The sequence below is a fragment of the Chroicocephalus ridibundus genome, chromosome 26 (genome assembly GCF_963924245.1).
Source record: "Chroicocephalus ridibundus chromosome 26, bChrRid1.1, whole genome shotgun sequence".
In the NCBI taxonomy this organism is placed as follows: Eukaryota; Metazoa; Chordata; class Aves; order Charadriiformes; family Laridae; genus Chroicocephalus; species Chroicocephalus ridibundus.
The window spans coordinates 1,437,665-1,458,789 of record NC_086309.1 but is presented as its reverse complement, the minus strand read 5'-3'; the positions used below and the strand labels follow the sequence as shown (position 1 = coordinate 1,458,789).

Genomic DNA, 21,125 nt, shown 5'->3' with positions numbered 1-21,125 from the left:
GGACCGCGTCCCACCGCCTGTCACGGCCCCCCCACCCCGCCGTGATACACCCCCACACACCCCCCCCACCCTTCCTCCGTGTGACCCCCTGTATGTCCCCACGCTGCATCCCCGTTGTCCCGCCCCCCCCCAGTACCGCCCCCGTGCCCCCCCCCATGTTACCCAGTGTCACCCCCCCCACCCCCACCCCATGCCACCCCCACCCCAAAAGCTCCTTCACCCGGTATCTCCCCCCTCCATGTCACCCTTCGATGTGTTGTCGTCGCCCCTCCCCCGTCCCCGGTGTGCCCCACACCCCCCCATCCCCTCATGTGTCCCCCCCCGCGCTGAGCCCCCCTCCCCGGTGTGTCCCCCCAGTGTCCTCCCCCCTACACCCCCCCCGGGGCCACCCAGTGTCCCCTCATGTGTCCCTCCCGGTTACACCCCCACCCCCCCCGTGTTTCCCCCCCCCCGTGTCCCTCCATGTCACCCCCCCCCCGGTGTCCCCCCATGTTCCCCCCCCTACACCCCTCGCCCCCCACAGCCGCCCCCACCGGGACTGGCGCTCGCTGCTGCCCAACCTGGCCCAGATGGTGCCCTGGCCCGACAGCGGGGGGGCACCTCGCACCGAGGTACGGGGGGGGGGCACCCTGGGGGAGGGGACATGGGGGGGTGCTGGGGGAAAGGGGGGGGGGGGCGCATCCTGCGTGCTGAGAGGGGGGGGTCTCGGAGGGGGCTGGGTGCCGGGGGGGGTGTCAGGAGGGGGAGACGGGGGGGCTGGGGAGGTGTATTGGGGGGGGGGGTGCTGGGGCGGGTGGCTGCACACACACCCCCCCCCGGACTCCCGCCCCCGCAGATTGAGGTGCTGGACAACGTCCTGGGGTACATCCTTTACCTGCAGAGGAGCATCAGCATCGCCCGGGGGGGGGCAGGTAATGGGGACACACACAGCCCCCCCCCCTCCCCCCCCTCAGAACTCCCCCCACAGCTGGGGAAACCCCCCCCTCAGTGCCATGCAACTCCCCCCCCCCCCCCCGCCTCCTCCCCGCAGGCCACCCTGGGGACAGGGACACTGTGGAGTGGGGACCCGGCGCCGGGGATGCACAGAGGTAGGTGACATGGCGGGGGGGGGCGATGGGGGGGGCACTCCTAGGCGCTGAGACCCCCCCCCCCCCCCCCAGGCAGCAGCTGGTGCCCTATGAGGAGGAGGAGGAGGAGGAGGAGGAGGAGGAGGTGCAGGACGGCAAGGACCCCTGGCTTTGCACACTGGACTCAGCAGGGGGGGTTCCCCTGTCCCCCCCTCCGCAGCGGGGGGGGCTGCTGGGGCTCAGCCCCTCCCTGCTGGCCTCGCCCCCCCCCCCAGGGTCCCCCAGCAACGTGCTACGAGGTGGGTTTGGGGGGGCCGGGGCAAGGGGAGGTGACCTTGTGTGTGTGTGTGTGTGTGTCCCGCTCAGTGTCACCATCTCCCCCCGCCGCCCCCCCCAGACCTCTTCGCAGACGTCTATCTGAGCCCGCAGGTGGGGACTGTCACCCCCCCCCGGTGTCACCCCCAGGGGACACAACTGTCCCCGCAGGCCCTAGCAGCGGCACCACAGGTGGCAGGGGCCGATGGCATCCTTGTGACCCCCGGGGTGGCCATGGGGACGGTGGGGGCACAGCAGGGACAGCGTGGCTCCCCCCGCCACCCCAAGAAGAAATGCGTGAATGGGTTCATCATGTTCTGCTGCCTCAACCGGAAAGCCTACATGAGGTGGGGACCCCAGGGACAGCGGGGGGGGACACGGGGACCCCAGGGGCACGGGGACACTGGGGACATGGGGACCTCAGTGAGGGTGGGGACTATGGGGAGACAGGGACCGCAGGGGGGGGATGTGGGGACCCCCGGGGGGACATGGGCACCTGGGGGGGAGCTGGGCACCCCAGGGAGGTTGGGGACATGGGGACAACAGGGAGGTTGGGGACATGGGGACCGCAGGGGGGACATGTGGACCCCAGGGAGGCTGGGGACATGGGGACCCCGGGGAGGGACATGAGGTCCTGGGGACCTGAAGGAGGATGGGGGCTGTGAGGAGATTGGGACCCCAGGGGGGACATGGGGACCCTGGAGGGGACATGGGGATCTGGGGAGGAGCTGGGGCCCGAGGGACGATGGGGACATGGGGACCGCCGGGAGGACACAGGGACCTGGGGACCCCAGGGGGATGGGGACACAGGGATGTGGGAACCTCAAGAGGATGGGGACCCTGGCGGGGGGGGACCTGGGGGGACACGAGGACCCGGGGGATGACATGAGGAAGGGGACCTGGGTGGTCCCAGGGAGGATGGGGACCTGGGGACAGCGGGGAGGACAGGGACTGTGGGGACATCGGGATCCCAGGGAGGATGGGGATCATGGAGGCATGGGGACACCGGGGAGAACACGGGGACCCTGGGGATGACGTGAGGGGGGGCCCTGGGGACATGGGGGTGGGTGGGGTGGTCGTGAGGGGCTGTGGACCTGAAGGACAACGGGGACTATGGGGAGATGGGGGAACATTGGGACCCGGGGGGGGGACTTGGGGATCCCAGGGGCGATGGGAACATTGGGACCTCGGGAGGAGGGGACACGGGGACCCCGAGGACAAAACAGGGGCCCCAGGAGGACATTGGGGACAACGCGTGGGCCCGGGGGAGGATAGGGACAGCTGGGGGGGGGGGGGGGGGGGACGGGTCACGAGCTTTGTGAGAGGAGGAGGGAGCGAAGGGGGGGATGCCCTCGGGTGGTGACACCGCCGGTGACGGTGCCAGTGCCCACCCGGGTCTGGCCTCCACGGTGGTGACGCGGGAGCTGGCCCAGCTCTGGCGCAGCCTCAGCCCCACCGAGCGCCGCCCGTACCGGTACGTACCGGGACGTACCGGGACGTACTGGGCACCCGGACGCTTGGGTCCCTCTCCATCCCTCCATCCCCCCCTCCCGGGGCGGTGGGGTCCCCCGCAGCGTCCCCTCTGTCCCCTGCAGCCAGCGGGCCCGGCAGTTCAGCCGCCAGCACGACCGGGTGGTGCGGCTGGTCGGGGACAAGGACGGGGACGGTGACACCGACCCCCCCGCGCCCCTCCAGCTGCTGCTGGCCGCCCATGCCGGCACGCTGGGGGGGGGGCCCTCTGTCCCCCTGATGTCCCCAGCCCTGTCTCTCCCTACCCACGTTGGTGTCCCCAGCCCTGTCCTCGTTCCCGGCCCTTCTCTGTCCCTGTTCGCGTCCCTCTCCCCATCCTTGTCCCTGCCCTTGTCCCCATCCCCACCCTGGCCCCGTTCCTGGTGGTTTTAACCCCAAAACTATTTATTCGCCCGGGGGGAGGCTGGTCCTGCCCTGGAGGGGACGGGGACACCCTGGGGACGCTTGGGGACCCCCCCGTGACAGTGGCCGTCACCGAGTTGGCCGATAAAATCCCTTCTGTTTCTGGCGCCTCCTGTCCCCGTATCCCCCCTGCCCGTGTGTGTGTGTCCCCCCCGGTGTCCCCAAACAGGGCGACAGCTTCATTGAAGCCTTTTATTGGCAGGGGCTGGGGGGGGGGGGGGACGGGGGGGGGGGCGTCCGGCCCCCCCCCTCAGTTCTTCTTGGGCATGGAGGCCTGGGCCAGCGCCCACAGCGAGTAGCAGGTGCCTGCGGGGATGGGGGGGGGGGGCGGTCAGGGACACCCTGCCCTCCCCAGGGACCCAGGCAGCCGGGACCCACCCCCCCCCCAAGGGACCCAGGTATCCAGGACCCCCTCCCCCAGGGACCCAGGGGTCCGGGACCCCCCCCCAAGGGACGCAGGCAGCTGGGTCCCCCCCCCTCATCCTACAAGGGACCCAGGCGTCCAGGACCCCCCCAAGGGACCCAGGCATCCAGGACCACCCCCCCTCCCCAGGGACCCAGGCGTCCGGGACCCCCACCCCCACAAGGGACCCAGGAGTCCGGGACCCACCCTTCACCCCTCCCAAAAAGGGACTCAGGCGTCCGGGACCCCCACCCAAGGGACGCAGGCAGCTGGGTCCCCCCCCCTCATCCTACAAGGGACCCAGGCATCCAGGACCCCCCCCCCTCCCCAGGGACCCAGGCGTCTGCGACACCCCCCCCCCCAACGAGGCACCCAAGCATCCGGGACCCCCCCCCAAGGGACCCAGGCATCCAGGACCGCCCCCCCTCCCCAGGGACCCAGGCGTCCGGGACCCCCCCAAGGGACCCGAGCATCCGGGACCCCCCCCCCAGGGACCCAGGCATCCAGGACCCAGCCCCCTCCCCAGGGACTCAGGCGTCCGGGACCCCCCCTTCATCCCCCCCAAAAGGGACTCAGGCGTCCGGGCTCTCGCTCCTCCTTAGCCACCCCCCCCTCCCCGCCCCCCCCAGGGGACCCAGGCGTCCGGGCGGACATTCCTCCCTGCCCCGGCTAAAAATAGAACCCAACCGTGTCCCCCCCCCGCCCCCGGGGCTGCCCCCCCCCCCCGCCGTACCCACGGAGCAGATGAGGGTGGTGAGGCGGTAAAGGGCCGAGTCCATGGCCCCCCCCTTGAGATGCACCGGGAGCCCGTTGTCCTCCTTGGGGGCGGGGGGGGAGGCGACAAGGGACATCAGGGGGTCGCCACCCCCCGTCCCGCCAGGGGACCCAGGCGTCCGGGCCCCCTCCTTGCCCCCCCCCCAAAAGGGACGGCAGGCGTCCGGGCCCCCCCCCCCTCACCTGGAAGAGCTTCTGGTGCTCAGGGACGCGGTTGTGGAGGCGCCGGGGGGGGGCGGCGGGACCCAGCGACCGCAGCAGCCCCAGGGGGGCGGCCTTGGGGGAGAGGAGGGGGGGGTGTGTGTGTGTGTGTGTGGGGGGGTGTCCGGACTCCCCCCCCCCGCCCCGGGACGGCCCCCCGGTCACCTTCACCCCCCCCATAAGTCTCCGCTCTGGAGGGAGCTCCCCATAACCCCCCCCCCCCCCGCGTCACCCCTATAGCTGCCCCATAGGACCGCCCCATGTCCGTCCCCCCCCCTCCATAGAGCCCCTCCGTGACCCCTTCACAGGGCTCTTCCCATGACACCCCCCCCCCCAAAGATTCCTCCCAGGGACACCCCCCCCTCACCTGTCGTCCCCCCCGGACGCCCCCCGTTTCCCCCCCCCGCATTGTCCCCCCCTCAATACGGGTCCTCAGCTCATCGTGGCGCCCCCCCCTCGGTACCCGCAGGACCCTCATGCTCAGCCCGGCCTGGATCGTCCTCTGCCACCGCAAAGGGCACCGCGGGGGGGGGACAGACGGACGGACACCGCGGGGGGGGGTGACACCCAGCCCGGTCACGTGTCCAGGGTGCCACCGCCCCCGCGTCCTGGCCACGAGCGCCCCGGGTCCCCTCCGTCCCCATCCCTGTGACCCCCGTCCCCCCCCCAGTGTCCCCACGGGCCTGTAACTGCCATGTCCTCGTCCCCATGGGCCTGTGACACATCCCCCCCCCAATCCTGTGACCCCCCCCCCCCCCGTCCCCATCGTGTCCCCATCAACCTGGAACCGCTCCGTGTCCCTGTGACTCCTGGTGTCCCCGCTGTCCCCCTTGTCCCTGTCCCCATGGCCCTGTGAGCCCCCGGTCCCCAACCACGTGTCCCCATGACCCTGTGACACCCCCCCGCCTCGTCGCCATCCCTGGGTCTTCATGACCCAGTGACTCCTGATGTCCCCTGTGTCCCCATGGCCCTGTGACACCCCCCCCCATTTCCATGTCCCCATGCCCTGTGACCCCCATGTCCCTGTCCCCATGGCCCTGTGACATCCCCCCCCCCACTGTCCTCATCCCAATGTCCCTTCACCCCATGACTCCACCGTCCCCCACATCCCTGTGACAATTCCCCCCCACCCCCGGTGACCTTGGTGTCCCCATGTCCCCATCCAGCCCCGTGGCCAGTCCTGGTCCCCATGGGGATGGGGCGGCGGCGGGGGGCACACCAGACAATGGAAGAGGGGACAGTGGTGACACAAGTCCTTGGGAACCCCCCCAGAACCGGGGGTCGAGGAACCAGGTCCCAGTGGGGCAGGAGGGGGCTGGGGGGAGGCACCAGATCCTGGGGGGCAATTAGGGGTTGGGAGGGGTGGGGGTGGGGGACGGGGAATATTGGGGGAGGGCAATGGGGGTCTGGGGCGGGGGGGCACTGGGGTCTGGGGAGGCACTGAGGGGGTCCCAATGCTTGGGGGGGGTGCCCTTGTTGTGTGTCCCCCCCCCCGCCAGCAGCAGCACCAGGCTCTTGGCAAAGAGCTTTATTGAGGCACAACCCCCCCAACACCCGCCCCCCCCACCCCCCCGACACCAAATAAATATACAATAAAAAGCAACCAGCATTAAAAAGGGCAATTTGAAGGCGGGGGGGCGAAAGGGGGGGGCAGAATGGGGGGAGAGGGGCCCGGGGGAGGGGGGGCGGGGGGGCCCGGACTATCACATAGTGATAAGGTGGCGGTGATGAGCCCCCGGGGGGGGCAATGGGGGCAGGAGGGGGGCATCACGGCTGTACAAATATACAAGGTGGGGGGGCCCCGGTGGGGTTTGGGGGGGCCCCAGCCTGGGGTAGTGTTGGGGTGGGGGGGGGCTTCAGGCTGGAACTGCCCCTGGGGGGGTGTAGTGCCCCCGGGGGATGGGGGGAAGAGCCCCCCTGGGGGGGGTACATGGAGGGGAGCGGTAAGGCCCATAATTACCCCCAGGGGGTATGTAGTGCCCCCCCCACGGGGCAGAGTGCTCCCATGGGTGCCCCCAGGGGGGTGTAGTGCCCCCCCAGGGGGTAGATTGAGCCAGTAACTGCCCCGGGGTGGGGCAGAGCCCTTAACTACCCCTGGGGGTATGGCGAGCCCCCCCTCCCCCAGGGACGAGACTTGGGGCGGGCGGGGGGGGCACATAGAGGCTTTAACTGCCCCTGGGGTGTATATAGAGCCCATAAGTGCCCCCGGGGGGGGCGGTAAATAGAGTCCATAAGTGTCCCTGGGAGGGTACAGAGCCCACAGCTGCCCCCAGGGGAGGTATATAGGGCCCATAAGTACCCCCCAGGGGGTATTTAGGGCCCATAAGTATGCCCAGAGGGTTACACAGAGCCCGTAACTGCCTCGGGGGGGTATATGGAGCCCGTAATTGCCCCCAGAGGGGTACACAGACCCCAAAACCGCCTCGGGGGGGACAGACAGGGCCCGTAGGTGCCCCATGGACCCCCCCAGCGGGGCTGCCCGGAGCAGCCGGTGGGGCCAGGAGGGCGCAGCCGAGGTTGCCCTGGGGCGTCACGAGCTGCACAGAGCTGCCGGGCTCAGCTCCCCGGGTGGGGAAGGCGACAAAGGGCCACCCCCGCCACCGACACGTGTGTGTGTGTGTGCGTGTGTCGTGTCCCCCCCACCCCCAGCCCCGGCGTCACACGAAGACCTTGGCGAGGGCATCGGCGCCGGCGCTGGCGCTGAGGGCCCGGCTGGGGTGGAAGGCGACGGCGTGGACGGCTTCCTCGTGCTTCTTGCGGTGCGCCGTCAGCTCCTGCACGCACGTCTTGTGGGCCAGGTGCCAGAGGCGCAGCGAGCAGTCGTGACCTGCCAGGGGACGGGGAGGGGGACGGGGATGGGACGACACACACTCATGTCCCCTGGGTCACCCTGGGGTGGTGACGGAGGGGAGGGGACAGGGCCGCCGTGACAGAGGGGAGGGGGGACACGGGGTGGCAGGAGCGCTGAGCCCCGTCGCAAAGGAGTGGCAGGAAGGTGGTGGAGGTGGGGAGAGGGGACGGGGTTGGGGACGTGGCTGTGGATGGGGACGGCGACAGGGACACTTACTGCCGGACATGAGGAAGACGCCGTTGGGGTCGACGGCCAGGCAGGTGACAGCGTCCAAATGGGCCACCATGGAGTGCACGACTTTACCTGGCGGTGGGGGAAAGGGGGGGTGGCAGCGGCGACGGGGATGTCCCCCGCCCCCTCCCCCCAGCCTCGTTAAGGGCTAACGAAGCTCCCCTGCCCCCCAACCTGTCCGGTTGTCGAGGAAGCGTATGCCGCGGTCGTCGCTGGCGGTGATGGTGAGGGGCTGCGAGGGGTGGCTCACCACCTGGTTGACCTGGCTGCCACCTGCATGGGGACACTGGGATCAGGCCCCCCGCGGGCGGTGACAAGAGGGACTCGGAGGGGGGACACTCACGGCGGCTCACTCACCGCCACCCGGCCGAGCCTCGAGCACCAGGACAGGTCGAGCCGCCTCCACGTCGTAGAGCACCGCAGCACCCGTTCGGAAAGCGGCCACGGCGTGGCCAGACTGGGTGGCCGAGAAGGTGACGGAGGTGGGGACGCCATGCTCTGCAGGGAGGGGGACACAGGGAAGGTGACAGGGGGGTGGCGGGGACGTCCCCGAGGCCAGGAGGACGCCCCCCCCGCCGGCTCACCGCTCTGGGCGTTGTAGGTGCTGAGGCAGGCGCCCTCCTCGCGCCGGGGGTCCCAGATGCGGACGGTGCCGTCAGCGGAGCAGGAGGCCAGGCGGTCACCGGCGGGGTTGAAGGCCAGGCCCCAGATGGCATCGCTGTGACCCTCCAGGACGCCGCTGAGCACCCCGGGGTCTGGGGACACCAGGAAAGGTCACCTTGGGGTGGTGACAGAGCAGCTGGGGGGGTGGCATGACAGCAGGGTGGAGACACTGCGGTGATGCCACGGAGGTGACGCCACGGGGCTGGGGACCAGCGGGTGCAGATGTCACCTGTGTCACCCCCGTCCCCATGTCCCTCTGCACTGGGAAGGGGAAGGGACACCCACCATAGCCGTTGTAGGGATCCATGTCAAGGTCGGGCAGGCGCCAGCGGTGGATGCGGGCGTCCACGCCGGCGCTGCAGCACAGAGCGCTGTCGCGGCCCATGGCAACGGCAAGCACAGGACCCCTGCGGGGACGGGGACGAGGTGACAGGGGTGTCCCCAGAACCATCTGTTCCCCCCAGGCTGGTCCACGTGAGTCCCCTGAGACCAGCGCCCTGAGACCCTGTCCCTCACCTGTGCCCGCGGAAAGCGTACACCGGCTCCACGTCCAGCGCCGCGTTCCTGGGAAAGGGACATGAGGGGGGGGGGTGACAACTGCGCCAAGAGAACGTCCCTGTCCCTGCCACCCCTCTGTCACCACCCCAAGACCCACTTTTTGGGGGCGACAGGCTTCTGGAGGTTCCAGAGCTTGAGGGTGCCGTCCTCGGAGGCGGTGATGAGGGCAGCCTCGGCGGGGTGAAAGGCCAGACCGCGCACGGCATCGTAGTGGCTGCGCAGGGTGAACTTGGGGCTCCATGTCTTCTTCAGGGCGTCCCGGCCCTCCGGGAGCTGCAGGGACATGGGGGGATAGTGGCAGGTGACAGTGGCCAAGGGGTGGTGGCACCCCACAGCCCCAGCTGGGGCTCGTGGCAGGCAGCTTCCGGTGCCTGGAGGGCAGGGAAACGATGGCGGGGGAACAGAGGGACATGATGGGGTCCAGGGGGGACGTTCATGGCGAGCTGGGGACATGATGGGGACAGCGGAGCCCAGGGAATGCTCAGGGCAGGTTTGGGGACACCACGGGGACAGCGGAGCCCAGGGAACGCTCAGGGCAGGTTTGGGGACACCACGGGGACGGCGGAGCTCAGGGGACACTCAGGGCAGGTCCGGGGACACCACGGGGACGGCGGAGCCCAGGGGACGCTCAGGGCAGGTTTGGGGACACCACGGGGACGGTGGAGCCCAGGGGACGCTCAGGGCAGGTTTGGGGACACCGTGGGGACATGGGGAGGGTGACTCACATCACAGCTGAGCTCGTTGTCATTGGTGACGGTCAGGTCGGCCAGGTCCCCCAGGCTGACAGCGCCACCACCGATGCTGTCCATGATGAAGACGTCGGAAGAGATGCCCAGAGACCCTGCGGAGGGGAGTGGCTGGGGGTGGCCCTGGGGACAGTGACCCCCCCCCCACCCAGGTGACACAGAGACCCCCAGGACTGTACCTTCGTGAGGCCGCGGCGGCCCTGCGGTGGCGGGTTTCGGTGGGAGCCCATCCACGTCCCGCAGGTCGGCCAGCATCCCCCGCAGCCGGCCCCGGTGGCTCTCTGCGGGGACACGGGGGTCAGGAGGTCTGGCGCCAAAATTGGGGGGAGGGGAGGAGCAAGGAGGGTCCCCCAAATCCACCGTACCCCCCCCCGGGCCCTGCTCACCGAGCTCCACGCCCTCCCCGGCCCGCCGGCCGGCCCCGTTCTCCCCGGAGCCCAGGAAGTCGAACTCGTTGAGGGCGTCCTCCGAGTCGTCGTCGTCATCCTCATCCTCCACCTCGGGCAGGAGGGGTTTGGGGCTGAGCTGAGGAGGGGGGACAGCGGGGGTCATGGCCTGTTCTGGGGGGGACCCCCAAAACCACCCGGAGAGAAGACGGTAGAAATGAGGCGCGAGGGCAGCTCGCTGCAGCCACCGGGTTTGCGGGAACCCCCCGGGGTTTGGGCAACCCCCAGGTTTGGGGGACCCCCCCCTTCTGGTTCAAGGGATGTCCAGGCTTGGGATGACCTCAGGTTTGGGGGACCCCCACCAAGGTTTGAGGGACCCCTCAAGGTTTGCAAGATGCTACATTTAGGGGATCGCCCCCAGGTTCGGGAGACACCCCCAGGGTTTGGAGGGTGCCTGGTTTTGGGGACACCCCCCCCCTCCAGGTTTGAGGGACGCCAGATTTAAGGGACCTCCCTGAGGTATGGGGGATGCCAAGGTTTAGGGGATCCCCCAGGTTTTGGGGCACCCCGGGTTTGGGAACCCCCCCTTGGGTTTGAGGGACCCTTCAGATTTAGGGGACGCGCTCCAGGTCTAGAGGAAATCCAGGTTTGGGGGACGCTCTCAGGTCCGGGGGATGCCACGTTTAAGGGCTCACCCCGGGTTTAGGGGATGTCAAAGTTTAGGGGATCTCCAGGCTTGAGGGAACCTCAGTTTTAGGGGAAAATTCCCCCCTGCCCCCCCCCCCCCCCCCCCAGAGACGGGGGGAGCTGCTTGCCTTGACTCGCTGCTTCTTGTGCTGGGGCTGGGCGTGGGGGGGGAGGCTCTCGGTATCCTCGTCCTCGTCGCTGTCCTCATCCTCAGGTGGGAAGGGGACCTGATCCAGGCCCCCCCGGCCCCCCCGCTCCTCTGTCTCCTTCCCAGCATTCCTGAGGGTGGGAAGCACTGCGTTGGAGATTGGGGGGGGAGGGGGACAGCTAACCCCCAAAGCACCCAAAAAACCTCCCCACCCTCCTAAACCGGGTAGCAATGGATTTATAGGTGGGTGGTGGTATTCAGAGGGTACGTCCAGAGACTGGTGACCAGTGGTGTCCCTCAGGGGTCCCTCCTGGGATCAGCGCTGTTCAGCATCTTCATCAATGAATTTGTGGACAACGCCAAGCCGTGTGGCGCGGTGACACGCCGGAGGGAGGGGATGCCATCCAGAGGGACCCGGAGAGGTGGGACCACGCCAGCCTCGTGAAGTTCAACCAGGCCAAGTGGGTCAGGGCAACCCCCAAGCACAAATCCAGGCTGGGAGGAGAACGGCTGGAGAGCAGCCCTGAGGAGAAGGACTTGGGGGTGTTGGTGGGTGAGAAGCTCCACACGAGCCGACAACGTGCGCTGGCAGCCCAGAAAGCCCCCCCCATCCCGGGCTGCATCCCCAGCAGCGTGGGCAGCAGGGCGAGGGGGGGGATTCCACCCTCTGCTCTGCTCGGGGGAGACCCCCCCGCAGTGCTGCCTCCAGCGCTGGGGCACCAACAGCAGAAGGACACGGAGCTGTGGGAGCGGGGCCGGAGGAGGCCCCAGAGATGCTGGGAGGGCTGGAGCCCCTCTGCTGTGAGGACAGGCTGAAAGAGCTGGGGGGGTTCAGCCTGGAGAAGAGAAGGCTCCGGGGAGACCTCGGAGCCCCTTCCAGTCCCTAAAGGGGCTCCAGGAGAGATGGGGAGGGACTCTGGAGCAGGGAGGGGAGCCATGGACGAGGGGGAATGGCTTCGAACTGATAGAGGGGAGATTTGGGCGAGAGATCAGGAGGAAATGCCTCCCTGTGAGGGGGGTGAGCCCCTGGCCCAGGTTGCCTGGAGAAGCTGTGGCTGCCCCATCCCTGGAGGGGCTCAAGGCCAGGTTGGAGGGGGCTTGGGGCAACCTGGGCTGGTGGGAGGTGTCCCTGCCCAGGGCAGGGGGTGGCACTGGGTGGTCCCTCAGGTCCCCTCCCACCCGAACCGCCCCAGCACCGCAGCTCTCACCTCTGGATCTGCTCCTCGATGCGCCGCACCAGCAGGGAGTCTGCGGGTGGGGGGCTGCTGGGGGCTGGGGGGGCCGGGGGACCGCGGCCCAGCAGGGAGCGGACGCGGCGCGACCGCATGTCCAGGATGGTGTCACTGTACCCCACCTCCTCCAGGTACCTGGGGGGATGGACACAGGGAATGGGGGTGCTCAGGGCACCCCAAAACCACCCCCCTCCCCCGGGCCCCTCACTCACTGCCGCAGCAGCTGCCGGCCCTCTTTCCAGGCCAGTGGGCCACCCTCCAGCGATGTCACCTCCGCGGGACCGTTGGACACTGCGAGAGGACACACTGGGGGGGGTCAGGCACCCCAAAACCCCCCCGTGTCACCCCCCTCTCCAGAGATGGGGACACTCACCTGGCTCCGTCCCCTCTGGTTTCTTCTCCCCTGGTGTCAGCTCGGTGCCAAATTTCAGCTTGTGGTACTTGGACCTGGAGGGAGCAGGACACACATGGATGACAGTGGCCCCAAAGTGAGGGGGGCTGGTGGCCCCCTGACACCAGGAGGGGACGGTGACCCCCAAAACGAACGGGGGGGGGGGGGGGGGGAAACGCTGAGTTTTGGGATGTCGCCCACCTCTCCTGTTTGAGGGCGTATTCCAGCATCTTGATGCGCCGTACCAGGTCCGTCTTGAGGTTCTCCTGCCCCTTGCGTTCACCCTGCAGAAAGGCCACCTGCGCCTGCAGGGACACGGTGACAGAGGACCCCCGGGCCACCGCCACCCCCTCCCCAGACACAAAAGCCGGGGAACAAGTGTGGGGGCTGCAGGGGGGACATCGTTTTTGGGTGGGATGGAGGGTGGGTGACACCAGGACAAGTGGGACAGGAGGTGGCAGCAGGGCCAGCCTGGGGTGTGACACGGATGGCCCCAGAGCTCGGTGCCAGCCCTCTAAGGGACATTGGTGACGGCCCCAGGAGTGACCGGTGGCTCCAGGAGCAGCGCCACTACTCCCAGGCTCTGTGATGGCCCTGGGAATGACACTGGTGGCCCTGGAGCTCAGTGCCAGTCCTGGGACAGACACTGGTGGTCCCAGGAGGGACCCTGGTAGCCCCAGAGCTCAATGCCAGTCCTGGGACAGACACTGGTGGCCCCAGAGCTTGGTGCTAGTCTTGGGAGGGATGGTGGTGGCCCCAGGAGCAGGGACCAGGGGCTTGGTGACAGCGTGGCAGGGGGGGCAGGGGGGGGATGTCCCCAGAAGCAGGGAGGGGTAACACATCCCGGTGCTCCGGGATGCTCCCCATCCCCGTTATTTGGTCCGGGCATCCCCAATACCAGGGCGGGGGGGGGTCCCCAATACCAGGGTGCGTGGGGGGGGGGGCCGTGACATTGGGGTGCAGGGGCTCCCCAGTACGGAGGCGCAGGAGGGGGGGGTTCCCCATACTGGGGTGGGGGGTCCCTCATCCCAGGGGGAGACTCCCCAGTCCCGAGGTGCAGGGTGTTCCCCAATACCGGGGGTGGGGGGCTCCCTCCTACAGGGGGCGGAGGGTCTCCAATACCAAGGCATGGGGGAGCCGCAACACCGGATTGTGGGGGGACCCCAATATCGGGGCTTGGGGGGGGGGGGGGTGTCCTGATCCAAGGGCTGGGAGATCCCCAATCCTGGGGGTCCCCGGTACCAGGGCTGGGGGCTCCTGATACTGGGGGATCCCCAACACTGGGGATGTGGGGTCCTGGGGCTGGGGGTCCCCAAAACCAGGGCTGAGGGGTCCCCAGTACCGGGGGGTCCCCAATATGGGGGCCGGCAGGTCCCGGCATGAAAGGGTCCCCAATACCGGAGGATCCCCAATATCGGGGCCGGGGGATCTCAAATACCGGGGTTTCCCCAATACTGAGGCCCCGGGGCCGGGGGTCCCCAATCCCGGTGGGGTCTCCAATCCCGGGGCCGGGGGTCCACGGTTCCAGCTCCCCGCCCCCGCCCCGGTGCCGCCGGTGCCCGCCCCCCGCTCCCGCCGCCCGGCGGCCATTTCCTCCCAAGATGGCGGCGGCGGCGGCGGCCCCGGTAACCCCCGGCGGGGCCCGGCGGGGCGGGAGGGAGTCGAGGGGGATCCCGGAGGCGGCGCCGGTACCTGGAGCTCGGCCCGCTCCGCCTCCCAGCGCCCCTTCTCGGCCTCGAAGCGCGCCCACTCGTGCTGGATGAAGTGCAGGATGCCGGGCAGGCTCAGCCCGCCGCGGCCCGCCGGCTCGGGGCCGGGACCGGGGCCGGGGCCAGGGCCAGGGCCAGGGCCGGGGGGGGGCCCGGCGGGGGGCGGCTGGGCCCGCGCCGCCGCCGCCGCCCGCTCCGCCGCCATCACGGCTGCCACAAAGGGAGCCGCGGGGTGGCCGCCGCCGCCGCTTCCTGCCAGAAAGGGAGCCGGAAGCGGCGGGGCGGGGCCGGGCCGCCGTTGCCGCGGCAACAGCGCCCGCGGGCGGGACGGGGGGGGCACGGGGGGGTCGGGGGTGTGGGGGCTATAGGGGACGGGGCTATAGGGGATGGGGGTATAGGGGCTATAGGGGCTATAGGGGTTGGGGCTATAGGGGATGGGGGTATAGGGGCTATAGGGGCTATAGGGGCTGGGGCTATAGGGGACGGGGCTATAGGGGACGGGGCTATAGGGGATGGGGGTATAGGGGCTATAGGGGCTATAGGGGTTGGGGCTATAGGGGACGGGGCTATAGGGGCTATAGGGGACGGGGCTATAGGGGATGGGGGTATAGGAGTTATAGGGGCTATAGGGGACAGGGCTATAGGGGCTGGGGAGGACATGGGGGCTATAGGAGAAGGGGCCTACAGGGGATAGGGAGGGACGAGCTATAGATGAGGGGTGGTAGGAGGGGATGGGGAGGCTATTTGGGATGGGGCCTATAGGACACGGGGGGCTATAGGGGGCTATGGGGCATGGTGGATCTATAGGGGATCGGGGCAACGGGGGGCTATAGGAGATGGGAGCTGTAGGTGACAGAGGGCAATAGTGGGCTATGGGGGACAGGCCTTAGAGGACAGGGTTATGGGGGGACTATAGGGGACAGGGGGCATAGGGGAGAGAGGTATAGGGAATGGGGGATGGAGGGGAAGGGGTACAGGGCACCACGGGGAGGCTATAGGGTACGGGGTGGGCTGTAGGGAATGGGGCTATGGGGGATATAGGGCAGGCTGGCATGGTTTGCTAAGGGAGGTATAGGGGATGGGGGGCGTTATGGGGGACTTGGCAAGGGCACGTATGGGGGCTATAGGGGTGTATAATGGGTGGGGGTGCAGAGGGGGTGTGGGGAAGCATGGGGACATATGGGGTGCGCATGAGTGGAGTTGGGGGAACGTATGGAAGTGTACAAAGGTATGGGGGGGGTATGGAAGGCTATAGGGGTGTATGGGGACGGGCGCAGGGCGGGCGTGGGGTGCGTGGGGGTGCCCAGGGTGTACATACGGGTGCAGGAGGTGGGGGGGGGGGGAGTATATGGGGATGTATAGGAGTCCACAGGGTGATATACAGGTGTACGGGAGGGCTGCAGAGGGGTGTCTGTGGGGGTGCAGAGGGGCACATATGGGCTCTCCGGTCCGTATGGAGATCTATAGGGGACTGTACCAGGGCACACAGTGTAAAGCAGTGCGTGGGGTGTTGTATAGGGGCACACGAGGTATAGGAGCAGGTAGGGGTGCCCGGGGTGCATAGGGCTGTCTATAGGTGTGTACAGGGTGGGTAGAGATGTCTATAGAGGTAAGCAGTCAGGGCAGGGGGAGCATGTAGGAGCATATAGGGCTGTATACGCAGGTATATAGGGGTATATACACAGGTATGTAGGGGTGCATAGGCACGGGCGCAATGCCGTGTGTATATAGGTGCGCGTATGCGCGCACAGGTGTGGGTGTAGGTCTGCGTACGCGCATCTATATGCACGGGTGCCTATATCCGGGCGCACCTACGGGCCCTGTACGTCTATAGGTGCCCATCCCATTTATAGGCATGGCACCTATAAGTGCCCACGGCGACATACCCAGCGGCACCTGCAACCCACGTATATATAGGGGCTGCCCCTAAAGATGGGGAGAGGCATAGCCCCCCCCATCGCGTTGCTATAGCAACCGGGGACGGCGTTGCCACGGCAACACATCCCCCATGGCTCCAGGCTCAGTTTGGGGGGGGGGGTGGGGGGCGGGGGGATGCTCTTATTGGGGGGGGGTGTTCATTAATGGGCCTCCCCATTAATGAGTCCCCTCATTAATCAGTCCCTTTGTTAACACATCACCTCATTAACAAGCCCCCCTCATTAATGCCTCTTTCCCCCCCCACAGTGCTGCCGCCGAGCCCCTGCTGAGACCGCCCCGCTCACGACACGTGTGGCAGCACTGGTAGGACCCAGCCGGGGCCGGAGGGGGGGGGGGGAAAAGGAGGGGTTCATTAATTAATTAGCGAGGGAGACTAATGAGGAGGGCTCCCCCCAAGCCCCAGCATGCGGGTGACGCCGTGCCAGGCTGCCTTGGCAGGGGCCATCAGCCTCAACCTCCTCCTCCTCTTCTGCGCCTGGCGGGGGCCAGGGAGGTCACCTGCCTCCTGCCGCCCCCCCCGCGGCGTCCCTGGTGTCACCGTCCTCCTCCGGGACTTCGAGGACTTTGACAACGACCTGGCGGGGACGGCACGGTCCTTCGCCTCCTTGCCCGTCCCAGTGCTGGTGGCTGCCGAAGCGGCACCGTACCCACCGGTGCCATTACCGGCGGGGGTCCGGCTGCTGCCGCTGCACCCCGTGGCTGACCAGCCCCCACCGCTGGCACACCCCGAGCTCCACGTCCGCACCCGCCACGTGGCCCTGGTCCCCGACGGCACCCGTGCGGTCCCTGGGCTGCTGGAGCGCATGCGGGACACGCTGGAGCGAGGGCCCGGTGACACCCGGTTGGTGGCAGCGCCGGTGGGGTCGGTGCCGCTGCGGTGCCTGGAGCTGCAGTTGGAGCCGCGGGTCTGGACGGCGCGATACGGCACCGGCGCCCCGGGGGTCTGCCGAGCGGTGGAGGGCACGGCCGTGCTGCTGCTCCGCACCCGCGACCTCTTCACTCTCCCCTTCCCCCTAGCACGGCCGGTGCCCACCGCCATCTTCGTCCAGGCGGTGTTGCGGGGCTGGGGGCTGCGGGTGGTGCCGGCAGCCTTCCCAGCGTCCCGCCGACCCCCCGTCTCCCCCCACAACCACTGGAAAGCCGAAAACCTGGCAGAAAGCCGGCGGCGCCGGTTGATGCGGGATCTGGGCATCAAGCGGGAGGTGCTGGCAGACGGGCGGGAGCGCTGGTACGGCTGCGGCAAGGAGACGGCACGGTGTTTCGGCACTGTGCACGCCCGGACTCCCCAGTATCTGCTGGCTGGGCGCTGGACCCCCCCATGCTGCCTCCGGGCCCTACGGGAAACCGCCCGGCACGTGGTTGGGGCGCTGGAGGCCGCCGGGGTGCGGTACTGGTTAGAGGGGGGGTCGTTACTGGGAGCCGCCCGCCTTGGGGACATCATCCCCTGGGACTACGACGTGGATTTGGGTATCTACCAGGAGGACATGGGGAAATGCCGGTGGCTGGCGGCGGCGGCGGCAGGGGAGCCGGTGGAGGACGCTGAGGGTTTCCTGTGGGAGAAGGCGGCAGAGGGAGACTTTTACCGCGTCCACTACAGCCGGAGCAACCGGTTACATGTGGACCTGTGGCCCTTCTACCCCCGCGGGGGGGTGATGACCAAGGACACGTGGCTGGGGCACCCCCAGGACGTGGAGTTTCCCGAAAGCTTCCTCCAGCCCCGGGTGCCGATGGCCTTCGCCGGCTTCACCGCCATGGCGCCCAACAACGCCCGCGCCTTCCTCGAGCTGAAGTTCGGGCCAGGAGCCATCGAGAACCCCGAGTACCCCAACCCTGACGTCAAGCGCTTGGGGCAGGACTGAGGGGGACACCCTGTAGGGTGTCCCCCCCCTTCCACCGTTGACAATAAACCCTCCAGTGACGCCTGTGGGGCTTCTTTGTGCCAAAGCCCGCGGTGACACACACAGGGATCCCTGGCGTCCCTGTGCTATCCTGGGGGGGGGGGCTCTGGGCATCCCCTGGCCAGCCCCAGGATCCCCACTTCGCCCCAGGTGTCCCCCATCCACCTTGGCAGTCCCTCGCTTGAGGGTCCCCAGGAGTCCCCCATCCATCCTTGGGGGTCCCTCTCTTACCCTGCCTGTCCTCGGACACTTTGGGGGTACCCTGAGCCACCCCCAGGCTCCCCAAGAGTCCCCCCATCCATCCTGTGGGCCCCACGCCATCCTGGGGGAGGGGGTCCCTCCAGGCCACCCCTGGCCAGCCCCGGGGTCCCCACTTAACCCCAGCGGTCTCCCATCCACCCTGGGGGTCCCCCCAGCCAGCCCCAGACCCCCCAGAGGGCTCCCATCCACCCTCAGTGCCCCCAGCCCCCCCAGAGGGGTCCTCGATCCACCCTGGGGGTCCCTGGGCCACCCTCAGTGCCCCCAGGAGTCCCCAGTGTACTCCAGAAGTTCCCCATCCATCCACCCACCCATCCATCCTGGGGTCCCCCCCAGGCCACTCCTGGGGGTCCCTCTGCCACTCTACCTGTCCCAAGCCACCCCGGGGTACCCCCAGTAGTCCCTGGCCAGCCCCGAAATCCCCTGGGCCATCCCAAGGGTCCCTCGTCCACCCCCTTGCGGGGACAGGGCCACAGACAGAGGAGCGGGAGGGGGCTGGGGGGCACGCTGCCTTTGTGCTGAAGCGGAGGCAGGTCTTCCTCCCCCGACCAGCGTGGGGGCCGCGGCACATCACAGCCACATTTATTCACAACGCCACGACAGGGGACACGGAGGTGGGAGACACACATGACACCAAGAGCCCCGTGTCACCCCCCCGGGGGGTCCAACGAGGAGGAGAAGAGAGAGGAGGAAGGCTGGGGAGGAGGGGCTGGGGGCAGGGGGGGGGTTTGGTCCCAGCTCACTCCAGCGACTGCAGCATCAGGAGCTGCTTGAGCACCTTGGTCTGGCTCGTCTCCCGGATCTCTCCGGCCAGGAACATCTCGTCCACCACCGTGTAGACCTGCAACCGGGCCCCAGCGGCATGACGGGGGGTGGCCCCAAACCCCCGGGAGCCCCGCCTGGGGTGGGGGGGCTCCCCTCAGTACCCACCCCCTGGGGCAGGAGGGGACTCCCTGGACCCTCTTTCCTCACCTTGTAGAAGTTGAAGACCAAGTCGAGCTCGCAGACGTTGTGGAAATACTCATTGAGGACCTGGGGGGGCGGGACGGGCAGGATGCAGCCGGGCGATAACGAAGGGATGTTCGTTAGGGCAGCCGCAGTAATTAAAAGCCAGGGGAGCAGGGGCCTGGGGGGGGTGGCGGCAGGGGGGGGTATTGCCTCACCTCCACGAAGTTGTGGATGGCTTCGAGGTAAGCCAGGTTGTTGTCGGTGACGTCCACGCAGATGCAGAAGTAAAGCCCCGCGTAGCGCCGGTAGATGATCTTGAAGTTGCGGAACTGGGAAGCGGGGGGGGGGGGGGGGGGGGAAACAAAACATATGAAAAGGGGAACTGGGAGGAGCAGGGAGGGGGGGGAAACATATAAAATGGGGGAACTGGGAGGAACGGGAGAAGCGGGACGCAGCCCAGCAGGGCCAGAAACCCGCAGTGCTCAGGCTCGAGGCTGATCCTGGCACTCCAGACTCACCTCCCGGTCAGGAGGGGGAAAAAAAAAAAAAAAAAAAAAAAGGCAGGGGGGGCGGTGTGTAGATTTGGGGCGCAACTGGAGCGTTTTGGGGCCATTACCTCCACAAAATTGGTGTGTTTGGCATCGCGGACAGTGACAACAGCGTGGACCTCCTCGATAAGCTTCTGCTTCTCATCGTCGTCGAACTGCATGTACCACTTGGCCAGGCGGGTCTTTCCTGCCCGGTTCTGGATCAGGATGAAGCGGATCTGTGCCGGGGGGGGGGGGTGGGGGTGCAAAATGGGGGGTTAGGGGGGGGCAGAGCAGGGGATCCCTCCTCCCCTTCCCCTTTTTTGAGAGTATTTTGTGCCCCCCCCCCCAGTGTCTCTGTATAGGGACCCTATAAAGCATCCATCCCGTCCCGTCCCCCACCGCCCCAGCTGCTCTACGCCATGGGGCACACCACTGCCCCGCTCTGCCCCCCAGGGCCTCCCCTGTAGGGTCGCTATAACGGGGCACACGATGTCTCGTCCCATCAGGCGCCACAACAGCCCTTCCCTATAGGGACACTAAAGGACGGTGCCCTATAGGAGCCCCTCCGGGCCACCCTGCCCCATGTGGGGGGCTCTAGTACCCCCGCCAAGGCCTTTCCTATAGGGGCAATGGCGGGGGGGGGGCCAGGGCGGGGCTTCAGTACCGCCCCCAAGCCAATCCCTATAGGGACACTATAACGCGGTGTCCCATAGGAGCCCCCCCAAGCCGTCCTGCCCCCTGGGGACCCCCAGTACCCCCCCCCCAAGCCCTTCCTTGTAGGGACACTGTAACGGGATGCCCTACAGGAGCCCCCCCCAAAGCTGCTCTGCCCCGGGGGGGGCTCCAGGTGCCCCCCCCCAAGCCCTTCCCTATAGGGACACTAAAACGGGATGCCCCATAGGAGCCCCCCCACCCCCCCTATGCCACTCCGCCCGCGGGACGCCGCAAACCCCCTTCCCCCACGGCCTTCTCTCCCCGCCAGACCCCGTCGGAGGAGCCCCCAGCCCCTTGCCCGCAGGCCTCGGGCGAGCCGCCCCGTCTCCTCACCATGGCTGTCCCGTTCCCCCCCTCACGGCGGCGCTGCTTCGTCCCGCCCCGTCCCACCGGATATACGCTCCGGCCGCGGTGCACGCCGGGACGCGTAGTTCCGGAGGGCGTGAGCCGCCCCGTTCAGATCGAACTACAATTCCCAGCGGTCTTCGCGCGCGCGCGGGGCATGCCGGGATATACACCCCCTTCCCCACCTCTCCGGGCGGCGC

At 68.4% G+C, this 21,125-nt stretch overlaps 5 protein-coding genes across 7 annotated transcripts; 2 read left to right on the top strand and 3 right to left on the bottom strand.

Moving 5' to 3' along the window:
• Nucleotides 1-1,312: 1,312 nt before the first annotated feature.
• MEIOSIN (meiosis initiator) lies at nt 1,313-3,436 on the top strand. Its single transcript, XM_063318471.1, has 3 exons — nt 1,313-1,366; nt 1,465-1,729; nt 2,978-3,436. The coding sequence occupies exons 2-3, from the start codon at nt 1,617-1,619 to the stop codon at nt 3,282-3,284; spliced, it is 420 nt and encodes a 139-aa protein (XP_063174541.1). The 5' UTR covers nt 1,313-1,366; nt 1,465-1,616; the 3' UTR covers nt 3,285-3,436.
• A 67-nt stretch (nt 3,437-3,503) lies between these two features.
• Nucleotides 3,504-5,305, bottom strand: LOC134507681 (cytochrome c oxidase subunit 7A1, mitochondrial). The gene is made up of 4 exons (XM_063318473.1): nt 5,156-5,305; nt 4,675-4,767; nt 4,451-4,535; nt 3,504-3,620 (listed from the first exon to the last, which is right to left on the bottom strand). Exons 1-4 carry the CDS (start codon nt 5,168-5,170, stop codon nt 3,565-3,567), a joined length of 249 nt encoding a protein of 82 aa, XP_063174543.1. The 5' UTR covers nt 5,171-5,305; the 3' UTR covers nt 3,504-3,564.
• A 975-nt stretch (nt 5,306-6,280) lies between these two features.
• Nucleotides 6,281-14,537, bottom strand: STRN4 (striatin 4). Of its 3 annotated transcripts, none has more exons than XM_063318464.1 (17): nt 14,278-14,537; nt 12,787-12,890; nt 12,568-12,641; nt 12,407-12,485; nt 12,261-12,329; nt 10,943-11,063; nt 10,128-10,266; nt 9,921-10,022; nt 9,721-9,836; nt 9,093-9,268; nt 8,954-9,001; nt 8,723-8,844; nt 8,359-8,529; nt 8,132-8,272; nt 7,949-8,047; nt 7,760-7,846; nt 6,281-7,519 (listed from the first exon to the last, which is right to left on the bottom strand). In XM_063318464.1, exons 1-17 carry the CDS (start codon nt 14,497-14,499, stop codon nt 7,350-7,352), a joined length of 2,040 nt encoding a protein of 679 aa, XP_063174534.1. In that variant the 5' UTR covers nt 14,500-14,537; the 3' UTR covers nt 6,281-7,349. The 3 variants fall into 3 exon arrangements, with proteins under 3 accessions (XP_063174534.1, XP_063174533.1, XP_063174532.1); XM_063318463.1 differs by having other exon boundaries at nt 6,282-7,519; nt 10,943-11,093; nt 12,171-12,329; nt 12,787-12,869; XM_063318462.1 differs by having other exon boundaries at nt 6,283-7,519; nt 10,943-11,093; nt 12,171-12,329.
• Nucleotides 14,538-16,543: 2,006 nt separating this feature from the next.
• Nucleotides 16,544-18,154, top strand: FKRP (fukutin related protein). The gene has a single exon (XM_063318465.1). The coding sequence runs from the start codon at nt 16,637-16,639 to the stop codon at nt 18,089-18,091; it is 1,455 nt and encodes a 484-aa protein (XP_063174535.1). The 5' UTR covers nt 16,544-16,636; the 3' UTR covers nt 18,092-18,154.
• Nucleotides 18,155-18,924: 770 nt separating this feature from the next.
• Nucleotides 18,925-21,051, bottom strand: AP2S1 (adaptor related protein complex 2 subunit sigma 1). Its single transcript, XM_063318470.1, has 5 exons — nt 20,914-21,051; nt 19,953-20,102; nt 19,552-19,665; nt 19,361-19,420; nt 18,925-19,229 (listed from the first exon to the last, which is right to left on the bottom strand). Exons 1-5 carry the CDS (start codon nt 20,914-20,916, stop codon nt 19,128-19,130), a joined length of 429 nt encoding a protein of 142 aa, XP_063174540.1. The 5' UTR covers nt 20,917-21,051; the 3' UTR covers nt 18,925-19,127.
• Between the last annotated feature and the right edge of the window lie 74 nt (nt 21,052-21,125).

Coding starts and splice junctions, on each gene's coding strand:
- MEIOSIN (XM_063318471.1), top strand. CDS start 1,617: ATGGGGACGGTGGGGGCACAGCAGGGACAGCGTGGCTCCCCCCGCCAC. Junction 1,730..2,977: donor AACCGGAAAGCCTACATGAG/GTGGGGACCCCA, acceptor TGTCCCCTGCAG/CCAGCGGGCCCGGCAGTTCA.
- FKRP (XM_063318465.1), top strand. CDS start 16,637: ATGCGGGTGACGCCGTGCCAGGCTGCCTTGGCAGGGGCCATCAGCCTC.
- STRN4 (XM_063318462.1), bottom strand. CDS start 14,499: ATGGCGGCGGAGCGGGCGGCGGCGGCGGCGCGGGCCCAGCCGCCCCCC. Junction 10,023..10,127: donor CGGGGAGGGCGTGGAGCTCG/GTGAGCAGGGCC, acceptor GTGTCCCCGCAG/AGAGCCACCGGGGCCGGCTG. Junction 8,273..8,358: donor CACCTACAACGCCCAGAGCG/GTGAGCCGGCGG, acceptor CCCTCCCTGCAG/AGCATGGCGTCCCCACCTCC.
- LOC134507681 (XM_063318473.1), bottom strand. Junction 4,536..4,674: donor AGCACCAGAAGCTCTTCCAG/GTGAGGGGGGGG, acceptor CCCGCCCCCAAG/GAGGACAACGGGCTCCCGGT. Junction 3,621..4,450: donor CACCCTCATCTGCTCCGTGG/GTACGGCGGGGG, acceptor CCATCCCCGCAG/GCACCTGCTACTCGCTGTGG.
- AP2S1 (XM_063318470.1), bottom strand. Junction 19,666..19,952: donor AACACACCAATTTTGTGGAG/GTAATGGCCCCA, acceptor CCCGCTTCCCAG/TTCCGCAACTTCAAGATCAT. Junction 19,421..19,551: donor CCATCCACAACTTCGTGGAG/GTGAGGCAATAC, acceptor CCGCCCCCCCAG/GTCCTCAATGAGTATTTCCA.